Below are 20,890 nucleotides of genomic sequence, written 5' to 3'. Positions count from 1 at the left end.
TAGCTTCACACTCGTTCGACAATTGGTAAACCATGGAATATTGCAAAGAAAAGAATGAACATCGAAGATGGCTTATGAAGAAGCATCTGCATGTCACTATTTGTAAAGTTCAAATTCAAAGTATACGCTTCGTATAGACCTATACGAGGTGTATACCTTTAATCACTTGCCCGGCCAACATCGTATTAAAGTCAAATCAGACAGATATACACCTCGTACAGACAATAAACGCATTGTATATATGACTGGTTTAACACCGTACGAGGTTTGACCACTTGAACGTAGAGATAAACCCTATACACCTTGTACAAGTCTGTACAAGACGTATATGTGGGTCCCAATAAGTGTGCAAACAGGCTTCAGGGTGCAAATATATACACCCTGAGGGAAAGGTTAAAATTTGTGTGGCTCATGCCTCATACTACTATATTAGAGGAAGCGTTGACCGATGTAACAAAATGATCGATAACAAGAGATATATACAACACTAATTAGTCTGCGCAATAGTTCCTTAGGTTCAAACGTCACGTTTACATTTACAGAAGTATATAAAAATAACAAATAATGCCCCACTTAAATTTCTTAACATTATAAAATGTTGTTCAGAGGGGTTCCGACTTACCACTGTACGTGTTCCTTTTCCTTTTCTAGAGACAAAAAAGTTAGGTCTTGCTGTTGATTTAAGAAACTCCACCTACACCCACACAAAAAAAAAAAACCACTCTTCTTCTTCTTTCCTTCGCTCTCTCCCTCTCCATCTCCATCTCTCTCTCTTTGCGCACACGCACGCGCACACAAAAATAATAACAAATGGAAGGAGAAGGAACATCTTCAAAAGAAGAAAAACCAAGAAAACTGAAAAGAATATGTGTGTTTTGTGGGAGTTCACCTGGTTTCAGAACCTCATTCACTGAAGCTGCCTTAGAACTTGGTCAAGAACTGGTAAAAATTCAGTTCAATCATAAATCATGATACACTTACACACACACAAATCCACCTTTTGTGCTCATAAAGATTAATCATCTTTAGTTGTGTTTATGGCATATTTTTTGTTGTCTTCAGGTTAAAAGAAAGATTGATCTGGTGTATGGTGGGGGAAGTGTTGGTTTGATGGGTTTGATCTCCAAAACTGTTTTTAATGGAGGTTGTCATGTTCTTGGGTAATATACACACGGACACCAATCTACAAACATTTACAAATTTATACATTGTTCACGCATGTAATTAGAAGCACATGGTTTCTATTAGCAAAAGGTTTAATATTTTATGTGGCATCATATGATGTTTGAGCTAATTTGGTGAAAACTCGGGGGCATGTCCATTGATTTAACCACCGGTGACAATTGACAATTACAAGACTCAACACTTGTTTTAGACACGTTTTTTATTTGAGTGTTGTAACATCGACCCGTATCAAATTACCTATCAATATTGTCTAGCTTCTTTGTCATCAGAAGCTCAATAACTTATATTTATATATATATATATATATATATATATATATATATATATATATAGGGGATGGTTCAAATGAAAACCACTTTTATTGTAAAACTCGAAAACTAACTAAAAAAAGCCTAAAAAACACACAAAATTTTTTTTTTTTTCAATTTTTTTTATAAAAATCGCTAGTTTTTATATATAAAAAAAAAACTTTTTTTCAAAAAAAAAAAAAAAAAAAATTGTGTAGTGCACATGTGTAATAATACACATGTGTAGTACACATACATATGTGCAGTATTACACATGTGCACTACACAAAAAAAAATTTTTTTTTTTTTGAAATTTTTTTTATATTAAAAAACCTGCGAAATTTTGATTGCAAAAAAAAATTAAAAAAAAAAATTTTTTGTATGTTTTTTGGCTTTTTTTAATTAGTTTTCGAGTTTTCACAATAACTAGTGGTTTTCATTTGAACCTTCCCCTATATATATATATATATATATATACAGAGAGAGAGAGAGGGAGGGCCGGTTATTGTACAAATTGCCTTAACGTATGATGCGTATGAGATGCAGTATCAAAATGCGATTTTTTTTGAACATGCGATTTTGGTTTTTTTTTCAGCAACATGCGATTTTTTTAACCTGCGAAATTATTTTTTTAACATGCGAATCTTTTTTTTTTAACATGAGATCTTTAGTCTTTTTCAATATGCGAGATTTTCTTTCAGGGGTTATAACATGCGAACTTGTCACAGCGTACGCTTCGTACGTTAAGGCATTTTGTACGATACGCTTTATATATATATATATATATATATATATATATATATATATATATATATATATATTAATGAAGATGTCTCACCAAAACATGATTAACTGTAGAGATCTCTAATCCTTAGTCAATCCGCCCTAAAAACGTGTGTTCCAAAACACATTTGTGGTATGTAAGAAGTCATACATTCCTTATGTCCCCGTATTATTTCTGTATATGGACGATTTGAGGGTTTACCTTAGCGTCAAAATTTTTTGTTGTATTGCTTGTAATATCTTGTGTAAACAATCATCACATTCAACATTATTTTACCTTTTTAGACATGGTGTAGGTTGTTTCAAACTAGGGTTTCCCTTAAAAAAACAAGTTTTATGTAATTCACTTGTTTTTTCATGCAGAGTGATGCCTAAAGCTCTCTTATGCCATGAGGTACCAATTTAGTACTTGTATATACATAAAAAGTGTGTTTTAAATAATTGAAATTAAAGAGTGTTTTGTTCAGATATCAGGAGAAATAGTTGGAGAGATAAAAGTAGTAGCAGATATGCATCAAAGGAAGTCTACAATGGCGGAAAACGCAGACGCGTTTATCGCACTTCCTGGTAGGTTTACAAGTCATGGAGATAAGATAGAAACAAGTGTTACTTACATTTATAAGCATTTAAAGTGCATGTAGTGAAATGTGAAAGAAAGCATGGGTAAAATAGTTCCAAACTTGATATATGGAATGCTTCATAAATGAATAAACCCCTCAAATGATTTTTACGCTTAATTGTTATTTTCATTTTCAACAAATAAATAAGATATATAACAAACGTTTTTATTCACTTGACATGACAGGGTTGTTATGTTTAGCTCATTAGTTAAACGGCCATGTAGAGGTTGACATATATGACATGTTTAATAAATGGTTCATGGGTTTATCCTCTAAGTTAAACAAGTTGACATATCAACCTAGTTATAACTTGTTAATTCATTTGACCCTAGTCTAGATAAATGGTGTGCATGTCGTGTTTGGATTACTCCATATTACGTCTAATTTCATTTTCATATATGTTTAATGCAACCTAATTAAACATAGTTTTCTCTAGACACGTTTTTCTTCGAGTATTTAAATTATAATGATTGTTGATCGTGTACTTTTAGATGAATATTAAATCCCTTAAATATGTCTACTAGGTCATTTTTTTGGTTAATTAATGTGATGGGTGTACCATATCATATATAATATATATATAACTATATGATTTCTATTACATTGATTATATCATTTTTATTAGATTATTAGTATTTCGTTTTCATCATGTTATGCACCATAGCTAAAAGTCAATACAACTATTTAGGAGGGTATGGGACTCTGGAGGAGTTATTGGAGATGATCGCTTGGTCTCAGCTTGGAATTCATGACAAACCAGTAAGTTAATTATTTTCTAAATTGAATCACAACATTTTGATCCACATATGATGTTTATGTATAATCAGATATTTCATAGCATTGTCACGTTAGTTTTTAACATCACAAGCCTATATAATCCATTTGTGTGTGTGTATATATGCGCGCGCGGATGTGTTAGTTTCGAAAAATATTTGATTCTTCCTCTCCGGTGATAACTCTCTCAACTATCAATCTTTTTATGCAAATACTATGATTTTGTACCTTTTAGAAACTACATACAAGAAAATTCATGATATATTCCCATGTGTTAAAATTCTAAGCAAAATTTTAACGATATGTGTCCTAGTTTTAAAATTTTTTTTAGGCTCTCAAAAAGATTGGATGAGTCCGCAACGACAAACCAAGGATTTTTGTTATGTAGTAAATGGATGGTTTTGTATTTCTGGGTGATGTCAACTCAATAAAAAGCATAACATAAAGTACAAAATACAAATAATAAAAAAAGAAGAAAAAGAAAGTCATAAGTCTTCCCTGATAGATAATAATAACTGATTTAAGGAATAATTAATTACAGGTGGGGTTGCTAAACGTGGATGGATACTATAATAGCCTACTAACTTTGTTTGACAAAGGAGTAGACGAAGGATTCATTAAAGTTTCAGAAAGAAAGATTATGGTTTCAGCGGTTACTGTACAAGATTTGATCACTAAAATAGAGGTATATAAATTGTTTTATATTTTATTTTTTTTAAAGGTAAACTTCATTAAAACCGGCCGGTCTGGCAAAAAACGCAGGATCGCACTAAAAACCAACTACAACATATACAAAGGATAATTACATCAATCTCTCCAAACAAGGTTACTATGTTTGGCCCTACATTTTAAGCAAAAAAAAATCCTAGAGACCTCACCTCCCAAAAAATCTGGTCACTATCGCCACTCCCGTTCGAGATGATCTTAGAGTTCCTAGCTTTCCATATGCACCAACAAGTCACTACAATGAGCCCTCGAACTATCTCCTTAGTCTTCTTATCCCCGCTGACACTTTTATGATACCAAGAAAATCCTTAAAAGAAAATGCAAATATTGGTGGAAGTCTAGCCCAATCACTTAACCGATTCCAAACTCTTAACGAGACATTGCAAGCTGTAAAAATATGATCTACGGTTTCGATCTCCTCCCCACAAAGAGCACAAACATCTGAATCGACCATAACATTTCTCCTAACCAGAGCTTGTCTAGTCAGAATACTGTCGAGCGCCGCCCTCCATAAAAATAAATTACACTTAGAAGGAACCTAACCACAACACTTTGCCAGAAAACTGACTTCTGTGTTCAAAGAAATCGTAGCTAGGTCTTTAAACGACTTAGTAGAGAATTGCCCCGAAACGTCCGGAGACCAATTCCACCTATCCTTCACCGAAGAGCGGAAACAGCCGCTAAGCAAAGCCGAACATTCGCCCAGCTCAGCCACCTCAACCGGAGATGTCGGCGGTCTAATCGAGCTCCAATTCCTGATGTCTGCCTCACCTTCAGCCGGTAACCGGTCACTGACCCAGCAGGATTTATTCATTTCTAAAGCGAACAATCTTGGCCATTTAAGCATAAGCGGTGTCTCTCCAAACCAGTGATTGTGTTATTGGATTTTATCACCTCAACTATCGGCCTTTAGCCATTGCCACTCCTAACTAACATTTTGACACCCGGCACCTCCAACTTGACTTTTAGTTTGTGCTGGCACCACTCTGTTAACTCATTACTAACAGAGTTAGTTTCTGATCCTACGTGTCACAATCTTGATTACGTAGACAGGATGACATGGCGGATTCTGCATCATCACCAGAAGATGAATCCCTGCTCATATCAGCGTTAACTTTAGAATCCTTATTTTTGGTACTCAAATTCAAAACTTCAACTTTTGCATCGTTTTCGGATGAAGAACCATCTCTCAAATCAGAGACCACACTGACAATTTTAGAGTCATCATTCTCAGTCTTAAAATTCAAAGACTGACTATCTGCATCATCCACAGAAGAAGACTTCCTGCTCAAATCAACATTAGTTTTAGAATCCTCATTTTTTGTACTCGAGTCCAAATTTTGAACTTGTACATCATCTTCGGATGAAGAACACCCCTTCAAATCGGAGGATACAACAGTAGTTTTAAAATCCTCATTTCGCATCGTAGACTTAAGATCCTCACCTCCTGACAAAGAATCCCTACTCATATTAGTTTTAGAATCCTCATTGCGTGTCATGGAATTCAAGGATTGAACTTCTGTATCACGTGTAGATGGAGAATCGTCTCTCAAGTCAAAAGATATGTCATCAGTTTTAGAATCCTCATTCTACATCCTCGAATCTACAGACGAAAATTCCGCATCATTCTGTGTTGTGGAATTCACAAGCTGAACTTCCTCATCATCTCCAGAAAATATATCAACAGCTGCATCATTCTGAAATGGACTAAGATTATCTTGATCTATGAATGAAGCCCTAATCTCTCGAATTAGAATAGAGGGAAGAACTAGGGTTTAGTCGTACCTTCAATGCGAAAGATTAGGGCTTGATTCTTGTATCTTCGTCTTCGATTCTAGCTTCAATGTCACTGTGTTCATCGATTATGTTTAGATTAGGGTTATGATAAAATGCAACTTTTTATATATACATATAGTGCCACGAATTCACCATGTCATTCTGTCCACGTAATCAAGATTGTGACACGTAGGATCAAAAACTAACTATGTTAGTACTGAGTTAAAAGAGTGGTGCCAGCACAAACTAAAAGTCAAGTTGGAGGCGCTAGGTGTCAAAGTTTTAGTTGGGCGTGGCAACTGCCAAAGGCCGATAGTTGGGGGTGATAAAATCCAATAACCCTATATTTTATAGTTTTATTTCACTAAAATAGAGGTATATAAATTGATTTATATTTTATCGTATTATTTCACTAAAATAGAGGTATATAAATTGCTTTATATTTTATAGTTTTTATTGGGTTTTTTTGCATACGATATTTTTTTATTTTTTATTTTTTTCTGAAACAAATGATTTTTTTAAGATTTTGAGAACATTTTTTTTTAAAAAACCTTTTGGAATGCATAGTTCTCACGGTTCTCACAACTTAAGGTGTTCTCATTTTACCCTTTCCATATATATATATATATATATATATATATATATATATATATGTGGGTTTATGTTTTCTATATTTATTGTTTAGTATTTTCAAATACGATTTGTTTTATTTGTTTAAATATATTTTGCATAAATGAGTAAAATTACCAATCTACCATTAGAGTGTAAGGGGTGATCACCTCTTATGGAGAGGCAAACTTGTCACACCCCAACCAATGGCGAAAACATCAAGATGAGACGAATAAATCGCTCAATGCGTCATAACACTATGTGACAATATAATTTAAATTAAATTTCATAAAAATGTTAAAACGTCATACAAGATTCAAACATGAACAAATTGTTTCAAACATAACATCAAATAATCGTTTATTCTAGGTGAGTTTCTAAGTCCACCTAAATCTCGTTTCTTCACTAGCATCATCTCGTTTATCAACGTGCAACATGTATTAAAATATGATCAACAAAAAGTTGGCGAGTATAAAAGTTTGATACATAGCATAAAATAGGATAAAAAGTTTAGCATGTTCATATAATGCAAGTTACTAATATGATGAAACGGTGTAAGCTATTTGTTCAAACCCGAGTTTACAACGCAAATTTGCCTTTCCCTAAGACTAATGGGAGGTTAACATGTTTGACTTAATAATACCCCAAGACTAATGGGCAGTGCGTTAATCCCATAGCGCTATAATTGTTAAGGTAGGCTAGCAAAGTTAATGAGCATATATAGGCACAAAAGTTTACATAGCATATAAGATTAACAAGCATCAAGTTGTTTCATGTTTAAACATGGATAGAGTGTGATTAAAATAAGTTTCAAGTGTTGTGTGTTTTTGTATAGAATACATGTTGCACCCAAAGTGTTTAAAAGTAAAAAAATAGGATCGAGTATACTCACGGTTTTGCGAGCTTCCACTTGTTAATCCGTGAAGAGTTTGTTGGTTGATTTAGGATGGAACACCGAGTCCTTCTACACGAGGAAACATAGGTGTATGAGTATTGGATGATAACGAAGGAGTAGGAATTCGGGATTTAAAGTATATGGAAAGTAACATATGAGAAAATAACCATCTAGCATCTAGTACTCGTTCTTGACACTATGAAACCCATGGGGGTTTGAATGTTTTCATGGGTTAAAGTACCCATTAGAATCGTAACGACAGCTAAGTTCTTAGATGATGTAACTTAATATTTTGACAAATAACCACTAGGTCATCATCAAAGGTTCGGTTACTTTGGATATTATATATGTTATATAGTATATATTATAAGTTCTAGTCCATCAAGTATAACAAGATTATCATAGAAGTCATGCATGAGGTATAAAGATAAATCTTCTATTTTGGAACCTCTTTTGTATTCACCAATACACAAGTTGTCATAAGACAACAAGGATGGTCATAAATTTGCAATAAGGAAATGAAATAAACTAACTAACTATCTAAGAAGAAAACATCAAGTGATGTGTGGATTTGTAAGTAGGATAGCTCAAACTATCCAAATAATCACATATATTTAAGTTCAAGACTTGTTCATCACTTGTGGGTTAAAACCCTTCTAAAACAGAAAGTTTTTGAGGATTAAACCTCTGGATTTACATGTTACAAAACTTGTTTTTAAGCACACATAATCATAGTCGTGATTAGTGGCATAAGGACATAAGAATGTATGAAGAAATCATAAGTTTAAACATGTTTATCAATGTGTTTATACAAAACAGAAACTTTATTGCACTTTTAACCCTATTTGGTTGATGTTCTAGCCTTGGTTTTCCATGGAAAACCTGTGAAAACATACCTAAGGTTGTTCCAAGTGCTAAGAAGAAAGAATGAATAAAAAAGATGGAGTATAAGTGAAGTTATGCTCACTTTTGTAACTTGGTTTGATTCTGCCTTTTGCTACTGTTTTGCAACTGATTTGGAGTGTTTTAGAATGAGATAAGTGAGTTTGTAAAGTGGGAGAAGTGTGGGAATGAGTTGGGTATTATAGGGAGTGATTAGGGTTAAGTTAGGTGTCCATTTAATGCAAGAAACACAACAAAATATCACAAAATCGCCCAATAATTGAGCTAAGAATACAAAACTGCGGATCTGATGTTCTGGCGGGGCGCAACCGAGGTGGGGGATGGGGTCGCGGGCCGCGAGCCAGTGTGGACTGGTGATTTGTTTGATTTTTTGAAAATTATAACCCCTATACTTTCATATATTAATGTTTTAAGTTGTTTTAGGGTATTTTAAGTATAAAGGATAATGGGTAAAGGTATGTAATGTAATTAAAGCATAAAAATAAGTGTAAATCAAGTATAAATAAGTATGGATGTCGAGATTATGTATTGTATTTGCAAGAATTGAGCATGTATGACAAGTTTAACACGTTTTGCATGAATCATGGATAAAGTATCACATGTATGATTAATCCGAACGTATGAACATGTATGAATATGTGTAACATGAATTTAAAGAAATACGAATTTTATTTATGATCCAAGTCTTGGGTTTTACAACGAATACAACGAAAAGACGAATACAAGACTACAAGATTTCCAAAAATAGAAATACAAACAACGCTTTGTAATTATGGAAAGTACGAAGAAACAGGGCGTTTCAAAACTTTCCACCCACCCAATCACCTCTTGCCATGTCAACTCCCTCTCTAGTTTCTCTCTTGCATAAAAACATAAGAGGTGGGCACCTCTCTTTGGTAGAGGTAAACTTTTTTTTAATTTAAATTATGTATTTAAACAACCAATCGGTCAAAATTGAGATGGATCAAACGCGGTAACAAATCACCGAATTAAGCGTGGTAAAGAAATGGTTGGCGGCGGTGTTCCCCGCACTGTAAAGGAGTTTACTGCAGCCTTTACCACTTCCACCCCCGTGCACCCTTATGTGCAAGGTACATAGGGGTGTGCACGGTTCGGTTCGGTTCGGTGTTTGGGAAAAATCAAAACCGAAACCGAAATGTCGGTTTTTTTGGTTTTTCAAAACCTTTCGGTTTTGGTTTTTTCGCTTTCGATTTTTACACCGGTTCGGTTCGGTTTTTCGGTTATTTCAGTTTTTGAAACAAAAGTAAGTAAGATTCAAAAATAAAAAAAGTATAATTCAAAATTTAAGAATCTTTCTTATATGGTTACATTTAAGTTATTATACTTAATCTTTTTTAACTAAAAATGTTTACATAAACCTAATTTCGAATCTATTTTTATGTTTTTTCAAAGTTTTTATTAGGACTTTTTCTTTTATAATACTTTGAAGATTGTTTAATTTTTATATTAAATTTTGTTATTTGTTATAGGCAATAAATAAATCATCTCAATTATAAATAAACATATTAATATTTTTATTATAAGTACTTAATATTCAAGAATAAAATTAATAATTTCTAAAACCATTGGTTAAACACTTAAACTTAAACATAAAAATATATGTTTTTTTTTCATTTCGGTTCGGTTCGGTTTTTTCGGTTATTGAAAATGGTTATCCAAAAACCGAACCGAAATTTTCAGTTATTAAAAATCCGAACACCGAACCGTCGGTTTTTGTTTCAGTTCGGTTTTTTTGGTTCGGTTTTGTCGGTTATTTCGGTTACGGGTCGGTTATTTCGGTTTTATGCTCACCCCTAAAGGTACATGTTCAGACTTAACTTAAAATTTTAATCTAATTAATGCTAAAGGACATAGTTTGTATTGGGTTTTACAAATAAAATATTATGACTATAATATTGAAGTTAAAGAGTATCCATTGAAATTTGATACAAATATAGGAGAAAAGTGTAATTTACCCTTGTTATTATCAATTAGATATTTGGAATTTTATACTTTTTGTGATGGTAGAATAGCTTGATATCACTTGGACATTCACATTCACATTTATATATTTTGCAGGAATATGTAGCAGTGCATAAAGGGGTTGTACCCAAACATAATTGGAAAACTAACTAATCATCATTAGTCTATTACAAGTGGGATATAATCTACCAAAATATATTGGATGTTGAATCATTCAATCTTAAACCAAGGTGATTGATTTCTCATGATTGAAATTAATATAGTCAAAAACTATATTGCTTTAATGATATGTACATTATGCAATAAAGCTTGTAAAATATTCTTGACATTTAAAGTTCAAAGTCTACAACTGGGCCCTTGATCAATAGGGTGTACATGATTTATTGGGTGTATTTCCATTTCGATCATAAAGAAAATGGCATGTAAGGCAAGTAAAAGCAAAGTTTATTCTATATCTTTGTACACTAATCTAAAGTGGTCGGGGAGCCTTGTCCTTCCAAATCTTTAATCATCCACTTAAAATTTTTGTGCTTTGTCTTTTTATATATCCACTGGAATAGGAAGAAAATTCTTGTTTATTGACCATTGACCAAAGGTAATCAAATCATTATAGGGGTTTTGATTTGGTATTGCTTTTTGCCAACTTTGACAAGCATTTGTTTTTGTCCTTTTAAGTTTTAGATTGCACTTTGTGGGATAAAGGATCTGGGAGTTTTATCACACTACATTACATTCGCACCACATAGACAGGGGACATTATAACTACTCATTTTAACTATCATGCAGTTAAATGAAGCTTCATTACCTATTAGTAACAAAAAAAAAAGAAAAAAATGTAATTGACTGTTGAAAATTAGTCCCCGCACATCTAAGCCTTAACGCTCGCCAAAGCCATGGTGATGCCCTTAATACCCCCCCCCCCCCCCCCCGCGGCTTGGCGATGGAGGGGTGGTGTTTTTTGGCTTCGATGGTGTCGGATTCCCAGATTCTTCACTTTTTTCGCTTGAAGGCCTTTTCGAGCTACAGAGTACGTTGGGTTGTCGGATATGGCTAAGAACGTGTTTCATGGTTTAATAATAATCGGGCGTTTGAGCTTGTGGAAGGTGAGGAATGGATTAAAATTCTCTAACAAACCAGTCCATATCGAAGATGTTATCAGCGAGGTGAAGACCAACGAGTAACTATGGTTTAGATGTAGATCTAAAGATAAGTCTAGTACATGGGATGATTGGTGTAAATTTGTATTTATGTAGTCTGTTGTAGTTGTTGTGCCGCCCCAGTTCTCAGGGTTGGTTGTTTTTAATGAAGTTCACTTTTCAAAAAAAAAATATAGTTTGTAAGAAATTAATAAATGTAGCCCAAAATATTTAGGCCCAAATGTGTAATATCAAGTTATCAACTAATCATTAATTAAGAAAATTTAAAAATTTATTAGGTTTAGAGTTTCAGACCCAACTTCATTAGTTTGGGTCACTTTTTTCAACCCAAAAATTTTGAGTCCAAATGGAAAAATCTAACCAAATCCATTATGAAAACCAAAACAACAGTTTTTCAGAAACCCAAAAACATAAATTTCAGTTTTGATTCGCTTTGAGCAAAAACCGACCCGTACACATCCCAAGATCAAGATAACATGAGCAAACAACTATCGTAACCAATTTTTATTATTTTTAAGCCAAACCAAACACTAGTTTGGTCAAATCGCTTTGGACCACTCATGGTTGAACTTATTGATTATGTTAATCCCTAGCCGACGTAAAAACCTACCAAATCTTCACCGGAAATCGAGAAACCAACATTTGTCTTCTGCTGCCAGAAATCACCATAAGTAGGAAAAGAAACCATCATAACTAAAAAAATATCGGCCATTGGATAAAATCAAATCGAAAAAATATGTTTATCTTCAAAACAAGAACATGGTGGTGGCTTTTATAAATATTTTGATGGTTTTAGGTTTTTTCAAATACTTCACATATTTTATATCACTTAGAATGTTATTCGGTTTCTTACAAGTTACAACATTCAAAACAAGAACATGGTGGTGGCTTTTATAAATATTTTGATGGTTTTAGGTTTTTTCAAATACTTCACATATTTTATCACTTCGAATGTTATTCGGTTTTTTACAAGTTACAACATTCCGATGGCCGGTTTGATCTGTGACCTGTTTTTCATAACATTGATTGTGACATGAGATATTCAATGAAGCATATAAATATACTTAAGCATATGCTCATACATATACAAAACAAACATACCCAATAAAATCTCACTCAACAAAAACTCCTGGGGAGGGTGAGCGAGGACGACCTTTCCTCTTAGTCAAAAGAAACCCTATAAATGCATATACATACTGATTTTTAGGTCATTTTTGCCTTCATAACTGAAGTCTTGTATCTGTGATTAACATGCAACAAACAAAATGATTGTCAATGAATAAACATTCCATTTTGGTCAATTTTCTTTAACTTGCAGCCATGATCTATTTCCCAAAAATGTCAACTAGTGCACAAACATGATATAGAGTATACTAGTACTATGCTCACAAGCTAAGCATACAACAACTGTTTTTCTTCTTCCTCCTCCACTGTATAAGGCAACGGTAGCAGATTTTTCGAATCGGCAAATTTATCTATGCAAGTAGTCGAATACGCATCAGCAACAGGTGAATCCAGAACTGAATCAGGAATAGCCGACATAGTCTCCTCCATCAAGGATTTGAACGTCTACAAACATAATCGACCACATAAATAAATATTAGCAGTTTCCAATATGTATAAAACGTGCTCTAACGTGTCAAATGGGTAAAACTAATAAAATGGAAAGAGGTAAAATGGTTGAACGGATCAAAAGTCACCCGAAGTTTATCTGAGATGCAAAGATTATAAAAAAGAACTGTAAGGGGCATGTTCACATAAGACCCTGAAAACTTGCATTTAGAATACTTCAAATTTCATATGTATCCATTTCATCAAATACAGTTTGTAGTATGACCGTTATACCCTTTCCTTTTCTCGTTACACTCCAAACCCGCGTATCCTAAATTCTTAATTTTAGATTTTTAACGAAAGGGTATAAATGTCATAAGTTTAAAAATGAGTATATTCGATATTATGAATTTTTTGTACGTAAATATTATATAATACAAAGTTTTAACAAGATATATGATAATATCCCATTGTCAATAATATATAGTTTCAGTAGGCATATCTAACACATTAATTATTGATAAACTCAAAAAAGACCGAAATAGACCATGTGAACACATAGTTATTAAAGGCGCGAGGCGCACTCAGGGCGACTTGTTGGGCCCGTCATAGTTATTAAAGCGAGCGCTTTAATAACTATGACCTGAAGCATAGTTACTAAAGGCGCGAGGCGCACTCAGGGCGATTTGTTGGGCCCGGGGCTTTATTTGCGCCTAGGCGCGCCTGGGCACTCGCTTTAATAGCTATGTCAATAGATCTTATTCACTAAACTTCCTTACCTTGCAATGATGGAAAGCGGAATCAGCGTTCCGTTTCCACACTCCATTTCCATGTTCCCCCCAAAAGAGACCATATAAAGGCTGCAGCATAATGAGAGTAATATGCAAATAACAAACTCGTGTTATTTTATAATTAAATAGATAGATTCACATCCTTGTGTATATTTGTACTTGTACCTTAACCAAATCCCGGAGACTTGGTTTATTGTTTCCATATATTCCTATGACTGAATCAGCATACACCTGATACTTCTCCAAGACCTACAAACAGTTAATGAAGGCATTTAGATGCCTAAAAAACTGATGTTTCATAAAACTGAAAAACAATATTGCAACAAACCTGACGACGAGTCACACCGCTAGGTGGTGCACCATAGATTGCCGTATCAACGTTTCCTAACATGGACCATGAACTGTAGAAAAGTTGTTCACAACTTCAGTCAAGTCAACTAACAGCATGTATAAAAAAGTGACTTCGAAAGTTTATGAATTTATAGGGGCGTCAATTATACACAATTATTTGCAGCAACATACAGAGTTTATGGTAATTCCAGTTTGTTAGGTAACAGTTAAGTAAATAAAAGAAAATGAAGATTAAGCGTCATACATCAACTTGTTAAGGGTATTTCCATTCGTCTTGCGGTATATTCAAAAATCATCTGAAAGTATATTCGTATGTTTTAATTTTTAAATATATCGGTGCTTTGCTTGTGTTTGACGTTCAAACATATGAAGTTACACACTGTTGTAATGAATTAGATGCACCATAACATGTGCATCAAAATACATAACAGCAAATCTAGCCGAAAAGTTAGCCATATTGGATTAGACTCTAACCCTTGTAAAAAAAATCAAAATTTAAGAAGTACATATTCAGCAAAGCACAAGATTGAAAAGCATAAAACTCTACAATTAATGGTAAGAGTTAAAAAAAATGAAATATAAGATAATCAAACGTGTGGATAGTTGGTCAAAACAGGTTCGAGATAAACAAGAACTTCTAGTACGAGTTGGAAAACAATCCTACAAACAGTTTTTTGCATTTTGTCCCTTTCTAATTTGTATAAGTATTGTATTATGATTAAAAAACAATCCTACAAATTACAATAACAACCTAAATTTGTATATGAAGCGATTTTGGAAAGTCGTATGCAACAAAAGACAGTTGGGTAACTTTCAACTCTTTTGACTAGCTAAACCATTAAACCATATTTCACTATTTTTTATTTGACCATTTAGAGAAAAAAATAATAGCAACCTCGATCAACCCATTTTAAGTGGTCGAAACTATCACCCCTAATAGTATATGTCATTACAATTTACATAACAGTGAACGTCAAAACTATTTGTTAAAAAAGTCAGCGGCTAAATTTGCATACTTGTGATAGGCGGCACGACCAACCATAACACCGTGAGCTCCTTCATTTTGTGCTGCACGTACCTAGTAATTCAATATCAAATATGTAGGTAAGATTAAAAATTCAACACATCGATATTCAACATGAAAAAGGGAGTATCAGTGAATACTTACCTCATCAATGCTAGTTATGCCTCCGTTAATTGTAAACCGGAGGTCTGGAAAGTCACGAAGGAGAGCATAATAGTACTCGTATCTGCACAATATACAACCAAAAACTTATGACAAATATATAAAAAAAAGATATTAGCAAATTTAAGATTATTAATTGTGACATACTTCAAGGGAGGAATTCTTCTATTATCAGCAGGGCTAATTCCGTTCAGCAATGCCTTTCTGGAATGTATTATAAAATGTCTAGTTGGTGATAGAGATGAAACTTTATGTATAAAATTACCTGCAAACAAAAAGCAAAATGATCATAATTTATAAAGACAAATTATAGCAAGAGAGAGAGAAAAACAACTTACAGAGTTCATTGTAAGAATCATGATCATCAACACCAATACGACATTTAACACTAACTGGAACATCCGTGTTAGCAGCAATGACATTCATAGCCTCAGCAACAAACTTCCCTTGCAAATACCAACATAATTAAAATAGCACTTCGACAGACAAATACGCGTTCTGCATTGATTATAGAAGTGTGTAATGTAGTTACGAAATGCGTTTCAGTTATTCAAACCTCGGGATCAAGCATAAGACGCACACCAAAACACCCGTGTCCTGCTACCTTTGGGCTAGGACACCCACAACTGCCAGAAAAAGAGATATCACCACGTAAGTGGATAAAAAAGATAACATTACAAAAGATATCTTATAAAATTAAACTCACTTCAAATTGATCTCGTCGTAACCGTAACTGTTTGCTAGTCGAGTTGCTTTCGCCAGATTTTCCAAGTTATTTCCACCAATTTGAAGTACAATAGGATGCTGGTCTGGAGAAAAGCCTAAAAATCTGTCCTGATCAGTCAAAAAGAAAATAAGTCAAAGGTCTGCAAAGATCTAGATTCATAAACAACAACAACAAATCATCGTGGGCGACCTATTTACTAGAATATAAGTTGAATCATTATGTTTTATCTCTATAAAGTAAATAAAAACCAATTTAAGTGGAACGGTTCAAAAAAGTCAAAAGAGTCAAAAGTCAACCAAGTGTTATTTACAGTATCATACACACACAAACATGTACACATGGATAAATAGGCACACACACATGTGTGTGTATATATGTCAATACAATCTTCATTTGCCATGATTATCAATATTTGCACATTTACACAAAACACAAGTGCAACCAACTGAATCACGCGCGTACCAAATTCTTCTCCTGGTAAACAATCGTCTCTGCAGCAAGCATCTCTGTATAAAGCCATGCATGTTTTGATACAAGGCGAGCCATTGTCCTATAATGATTATCTGTCCACTCCATCATCGGGGCAACACTGAAAACAAGTAAAAACACCAGTCACAACCCACGACCACCAAAAAAGAAACAAAATACGAACTTCTAACGAGTAACATACTAACATCATAACGTGTCATATGCATTTACCTGAACCAAGGAGGTAAATATTTTTCAGCAACCATGTCGAAATTTGAAAGTGAGTGATGCTTCTGATTGTATGTGTTAAATTTCCTTGATTTAGTAGTTGAAATTCCACAGACTAAGTTTGAAGGCAATCTGCGATAGTTTTTTTGGGGAAAAGAATAAGGAGGTTTGAAAGAAGAAAGCAAAGCATGTCCAGCGGACTTCATTGTCCCTCTACTTAGATGGTAGCACCACTTTCATGAACCTATCAATTGGATGAAACTAGAATTAACAAGGATTTCCTAACATTATGAGTGTCTAAACCTAACATGAGTGCTGCTTATATCCAAACTAAATGTCTCTAGTTTCTACAGTTAGAAGCAAATAATACCAGTATGCTAGCTTGCTACTAAATTTTCAGACTCAATATACTAGAACAGAAATTCAGTTGTAGTAGAAAGCCTATTTGCAAGCCAGATAGCAGAAAAGCTTAATTTAATTGCAATACCAAAATATTATATACATAACATGGAAACAGGGATATTCACTTAAAAGATAAATTCAATTATTCTTTCAAAATGCTAACTAAGTGCGTCAAAATTGAAAAATCATTTGTGAATAAGGAATCACTCATGTCAAATTTCAGTCTATATCACATTTTAATTGTTAAAGAACAACTGTCAGCGTTTTACCTATTGCCTCGAAAAAAAAATCTAAGTGGATATCAGCTCCTAATACATAACGTTTTTTATTTATCTAACTATAATTAAACTTTGTATTCCTTGGTATCCATGAGAACACAACTCACAGGCCCCACCAATACCCTGCTAACCGGTCCGACCACGTAAAGCGCATAGGTAACCCTCATGAGTGGCTTAAGGCAAGAAACATGCTAAAGAAAAATCAGATCCCTTGAAGGTAATAGCCTCTAAACTTAAGATTCTGATTACCTCATCAACAGGCAATGCCAAAAAATGTTATAAATAACAAAAAGAGATTAACAACAAGTACCTTAAACTCTGTTAAAACCTTTTTTTTGAACGGTGAGAATCTTTAACATGTTGAGAGGGAGATCTCACACCCTCCCAAACAGAGGGCCGTAACCCCACTCTAGCCAGACTATGCTGTCTTAACCGGGCCCGCGCTGGCGTCAGAGTTTGGCTAACGGCGTTCCCCGGGAAACCATACCACCCACTGCCAGTGGCAGGGGCTTGCGCCGCCACAAGAGAGAATCTCTCTGGCGTAACGCACGGTGGACTAAAACCCGGGGTGGCTCGGGCTCGAACTCTTGACCTAAGGTCTGGGAGAACTAGCCTTCATTGCCTTTATCCACCAAATGTGGCATTAGTGGATATTCTCTGTTAAAACTTAATCACACTCCCAGTCAAATACAACTTAACCTAACTCATTTAGCAAAAACATTATCATCAAATTCCAACACTAATCCAATAGCCACAAATTAGCATACAATAAGAGAATCCATATCACTACAATCATAACCAACAACAATATGTAACTATTACTAACTGAAAAACAGGTCAATTCAACTTAAAATCCTGTAATTTTAACGCAAATCAACGCGCGAATCGTTGCAACTTTGAGGCACTAACATAAATAAAAGACAATCTAAAACATTATCATCAAATTCCAACACTAATCCAAATATCCAATAGCCACAAATTATCATAAAATAAGAAAATTATACATCAATACAATCATAAACAACAACAATATGTAACTATTACAATCTGAAAACAGGTCAGTTCAAGTTGAAATTCTACAAAATTTACGAAAATCAATGTACGGATCGTTTGGGGCACTAATTGAAGGGGATAATTATGAAATACATGGAAGAATTATTGAGTACAGAAGGTGAAAGTTGAAGGAATTAGGGTTTTACGTGTATCAAATCTGTGGTTGATTTGAGCCCTTGGTGGAGAGAACGTGATTGGCCGCAAAAGTCATTTCAAAGTTGGATGTGGAGTTTAAAGGGATTATTATACGTATAAATGCAAATAGACCCCCTTTCTTATTAGGGTATATCATTATGGCCCCTTCTATTTTGAGTTCATTAAAAATTAAGGGTAGGGCATGTAAACGTACCGAACGGTTTATGAACTGTTCATGAACTTATTTGGCGGAGAGTTGGTTTATTGAATAAATGAACGAACATAAACACACATTTTATTCGTTCGTTTATGTTTGTAAATGTTTGTTTATGTATGTTCATTTATGTGTGTTTCAATTTAAAAACATAAGTAGTTATATTTATATAAAGGGGTAACTTTGTAGAAATGTAATGAAGTTTGACAATTGTTTCAGTTACTTTTTTTATCTCTCTAAAGTCACTTTTTTTATCTCTCTAAAGTCACTGAAGTTTTATTTAGCGTTTTAATACTATATAATTATCAGATTACTAGGTTACAATGATGATGTGTCAGGTTTTATTATTTTTTAATCTTTAATCTTTAATTTGGAATATAAAATATATATAATGACTAGGGTAAAAAATATCATATTTTTATTTTAATTTTTTTTCCTCTTTTCTCTTGTTTCACACAACACCGACATCTCTCTCCTTTTGTTATTTTTTTATTTTTTTATTTACTATTTATTGTCTGTTTGAATGCCTTAACAACACATACATGTTATTATTTTATTTTATTTTTATTGTATTCATCAAACATTTATTTAAATTACACCGTTAGAATACATTCAACATAAAAATACCTATTTTCTGGATAAATCATTTAAATTATATTTTGACTAAGTTAGAACCCCGTGTATTACACGGGTTGAATAAATGTAATTTTATATATTAAATAATAAAAAGTTATATCTTTATGAACCCCGTATATTGTACTGGTTAAATAAATGTAATTTTATATATCAAATAATAAAAAAAAGTTATATCTTTAAAAACCATGTGTATTGTACGGGTTAAATAAATGTAATTCTGTATACTAAATACTAAAAACATCGTATCTTTAAAAACCACGTGTATTACACAGATTAAATAAATGTAATTTTGTATACTAAATACTAAAAATGTCGTATCTTTAAAACACCCGTGTATAATCGGGTTGAATAAATCTACCAAATAATAAAAAAAATTACATCCTTAAAAACCTCGTATGTTACACGTGTTGAATAGATCTAAAAAATAGTTATATCTTTAAAAACCATGTGTATTACACATATTAAATACATGTAATTTTGTATATTAAGTACTAAAAACGTCGTATATTTAAAAATCTCGTGTATAGTCGGGTTGAAAAATCTACCAAATAATAAAAAAAATCATATCTTAAAAACCCCGTGTATTACACGTGTTGAATAAATCTAATTTTACATAGCAAATGATAAAAAGTTATATCTTTAAAAACTTCGTGTATTACACGGATTATATAAATGTAACTTTGTATAGTAAATAATAAAAAAAGTTATATTTTTCAAAACCCTGAATTTTACACGAGTTGAATAAATATAATTTTGTATACCAAATAATAAAAAAAAAAGTTATATTTTTAATAAATTAGGATAACATTTAATATTAATTTATTATTTATATATTTAATATAAGATAAGTAGGAAAGAGAAGTATTTGTTTTAAAAATATATTAAATTAACAATTTAGATTTGAGGATAATATTTTATTAAAGGATGATAAGATTTAATATTAATTTATTATTTATTTAGTTAATATAAGATAAATATAAATTTGAGGATACCTTCAATGAATGACATGTGTCCAAAACTTGGTTTATTTTATTATAGTAGTTAGATTTTATAAAATTCACCTTATCTAAATAATATCCAATCCAATTAAGCATGAGAAGAAAATAAAAATAATAGAAATAAAATGGTAATCTGGTGACCTGGTAATTATATAGTATTAGAAAACAAACCTA

At 32.9% G+C, this 20,890-nt stretch overlaps 2 protein-coding genes across 3 annotated transcripts; one reads left to right on the top strand and one right to left on the bottom strand.

Moving 5' to 3' along the window:
- The first annotated feature begins 739 nt into the window (after positions 1 to 739).
- LOC110938170 (probable cytokinin riboside 5'-monophosphate phosphoribohydrolase LOGL10) lies at positions 740 to 10,929 on the top strand. The gene is made up of 7 exons (XM_022180638.2): positions 740 to 942; positions 1,063 to 1,160; positions 2,619 to 2,649; positions 2,723 to 2,822; positions 3,564 to 3,634; positions 4,191 to 4,334; positions 10,638 to 10,929. Exons 1-7 carry the CDS (start codon positions 811 to 813, stop codon positions 10,692 to 10,694), a joined length of 633 nt encoding a protein of 210 aa, XP_022036330.2. The 5' UTR covers positions 740 to 810; the 3' UTR covers positions 10,695 to 10,929.
- A 1,949-nt stretch (positions 10,930 to 12,878) lies between these two features.
- LOC110872789 (tRNA-dihydrouridine(20/20a) synthase) lies at positions 12,879 to 18,971 on the bottom strand. Of its 2 annotated transcripts, none has more exons than XM_022121673.2 (13): positions 18,880 to 18,971; positions 17,004 to 17,132; positions 16,767 to 16,893; positions 16,284 to 16,411; positions 16,134 to 16,203; positions 15,916 to 16,018; positions 15,725 to 15,842; positions 15,560 to 15,641; positions 15,408 to 15,469; positions 14,369 to 14,441; positions 14,206 to 14,289; positions 14,029 to 14,109; positions 12,879 to 13,267 (listed from the first exon to the last, which is right to left on the bottom strand). In XM_022121673.2, the coding sequence occupies exons 2-13, from the start codon at positions 17,036 to 17,038 to the stop codon at positions 13,091 to 13,093; spliced, it is 1,140 nt and encodes a 379-aa protein (XP_021977365.1). In that variant the 5' UTR covers positions 17,039 to 17,132; positions 18,880 to 18,971; the 3' UTR covers positions 12,879 to 13,090. The 2 variants fall into 2 exon arrangements, with proteins under 2 accessions (XP_021977365.1, XP_021977359.1); XM_022121667.2 differs by having other exon boundaries at positions 17,004 to 17,244; positions 18,880 to 18,970.
- Between the last annotated feature and the right edge of the window lie 1,919 nt (positions 18,972 to 20,890).

The sequence above is a fragment of the Helianthus annuus genome, chromosome 1, assembly GCF_002127325.2.
Source record: "Helianthus annuus cultivar XRQ/B chromosome 1, HanXRQr2.0-SUNRISE, whole genome shotgun sequence".
In the NCBI taxonomy this organism is placed as follows: domain Eukaryota; kingdom Viridiplantae; phylum Streptophyta; class Magnoliopsida; order Asterales; family Asteraceae; genus Helianthus; species Helianthus annuus.
This window is presented reverse-complemented; position numbering and strand designations above follow the sequence as displayed.

Excerpts from the sequence above, each read along its gene's own strand:
- LOC110938170 (XM_022180638.2), top strand. The coding sequence starts at position 811 with ATGGAAGGAGAAGGAACATCTTCAAAAGAAGAAAAACCAAGAAAACTG. Across the intron at positions 943-1,062 it reads TAGAACTTGGTCAAGAACTG|GTTAAAAGAAAGATTGATCT; the intron begins GTAAAAATTCAG and ends TGTTGTCTTCAG. Across the intron at positions 4,335-10,637 it reads ATTTGATCACTAAAATAGAG|GAATATGTAGCAGTGCATAA; the intron begins GTATATAAATTG and ends TATATTTTGCAG.
- LOC110872789 (XM_022121667.2), bottom strand. The coding sequence starts at position 17,206 with ATGAAGTCCGCTGGACATGCTTTGCTTTCTTCTTTCAAACCTCCTTAT. Across the intron at positions 16,894-17,003 it reads TATTTACCTCCTTGGTTCAG|TGTTGCCCCGATGATGGAGT; the intron begins GTAAATGCATAT and ends ACTTGTTTTCAG. Across the intron at positions 14,110-14,205 it reads GTCTCCGGGATTTGGTTAAG|CCTTTATATGGTCTCTTTTG; the intron begins GTACAAGTACAA and ends ATTATGCTGCAG.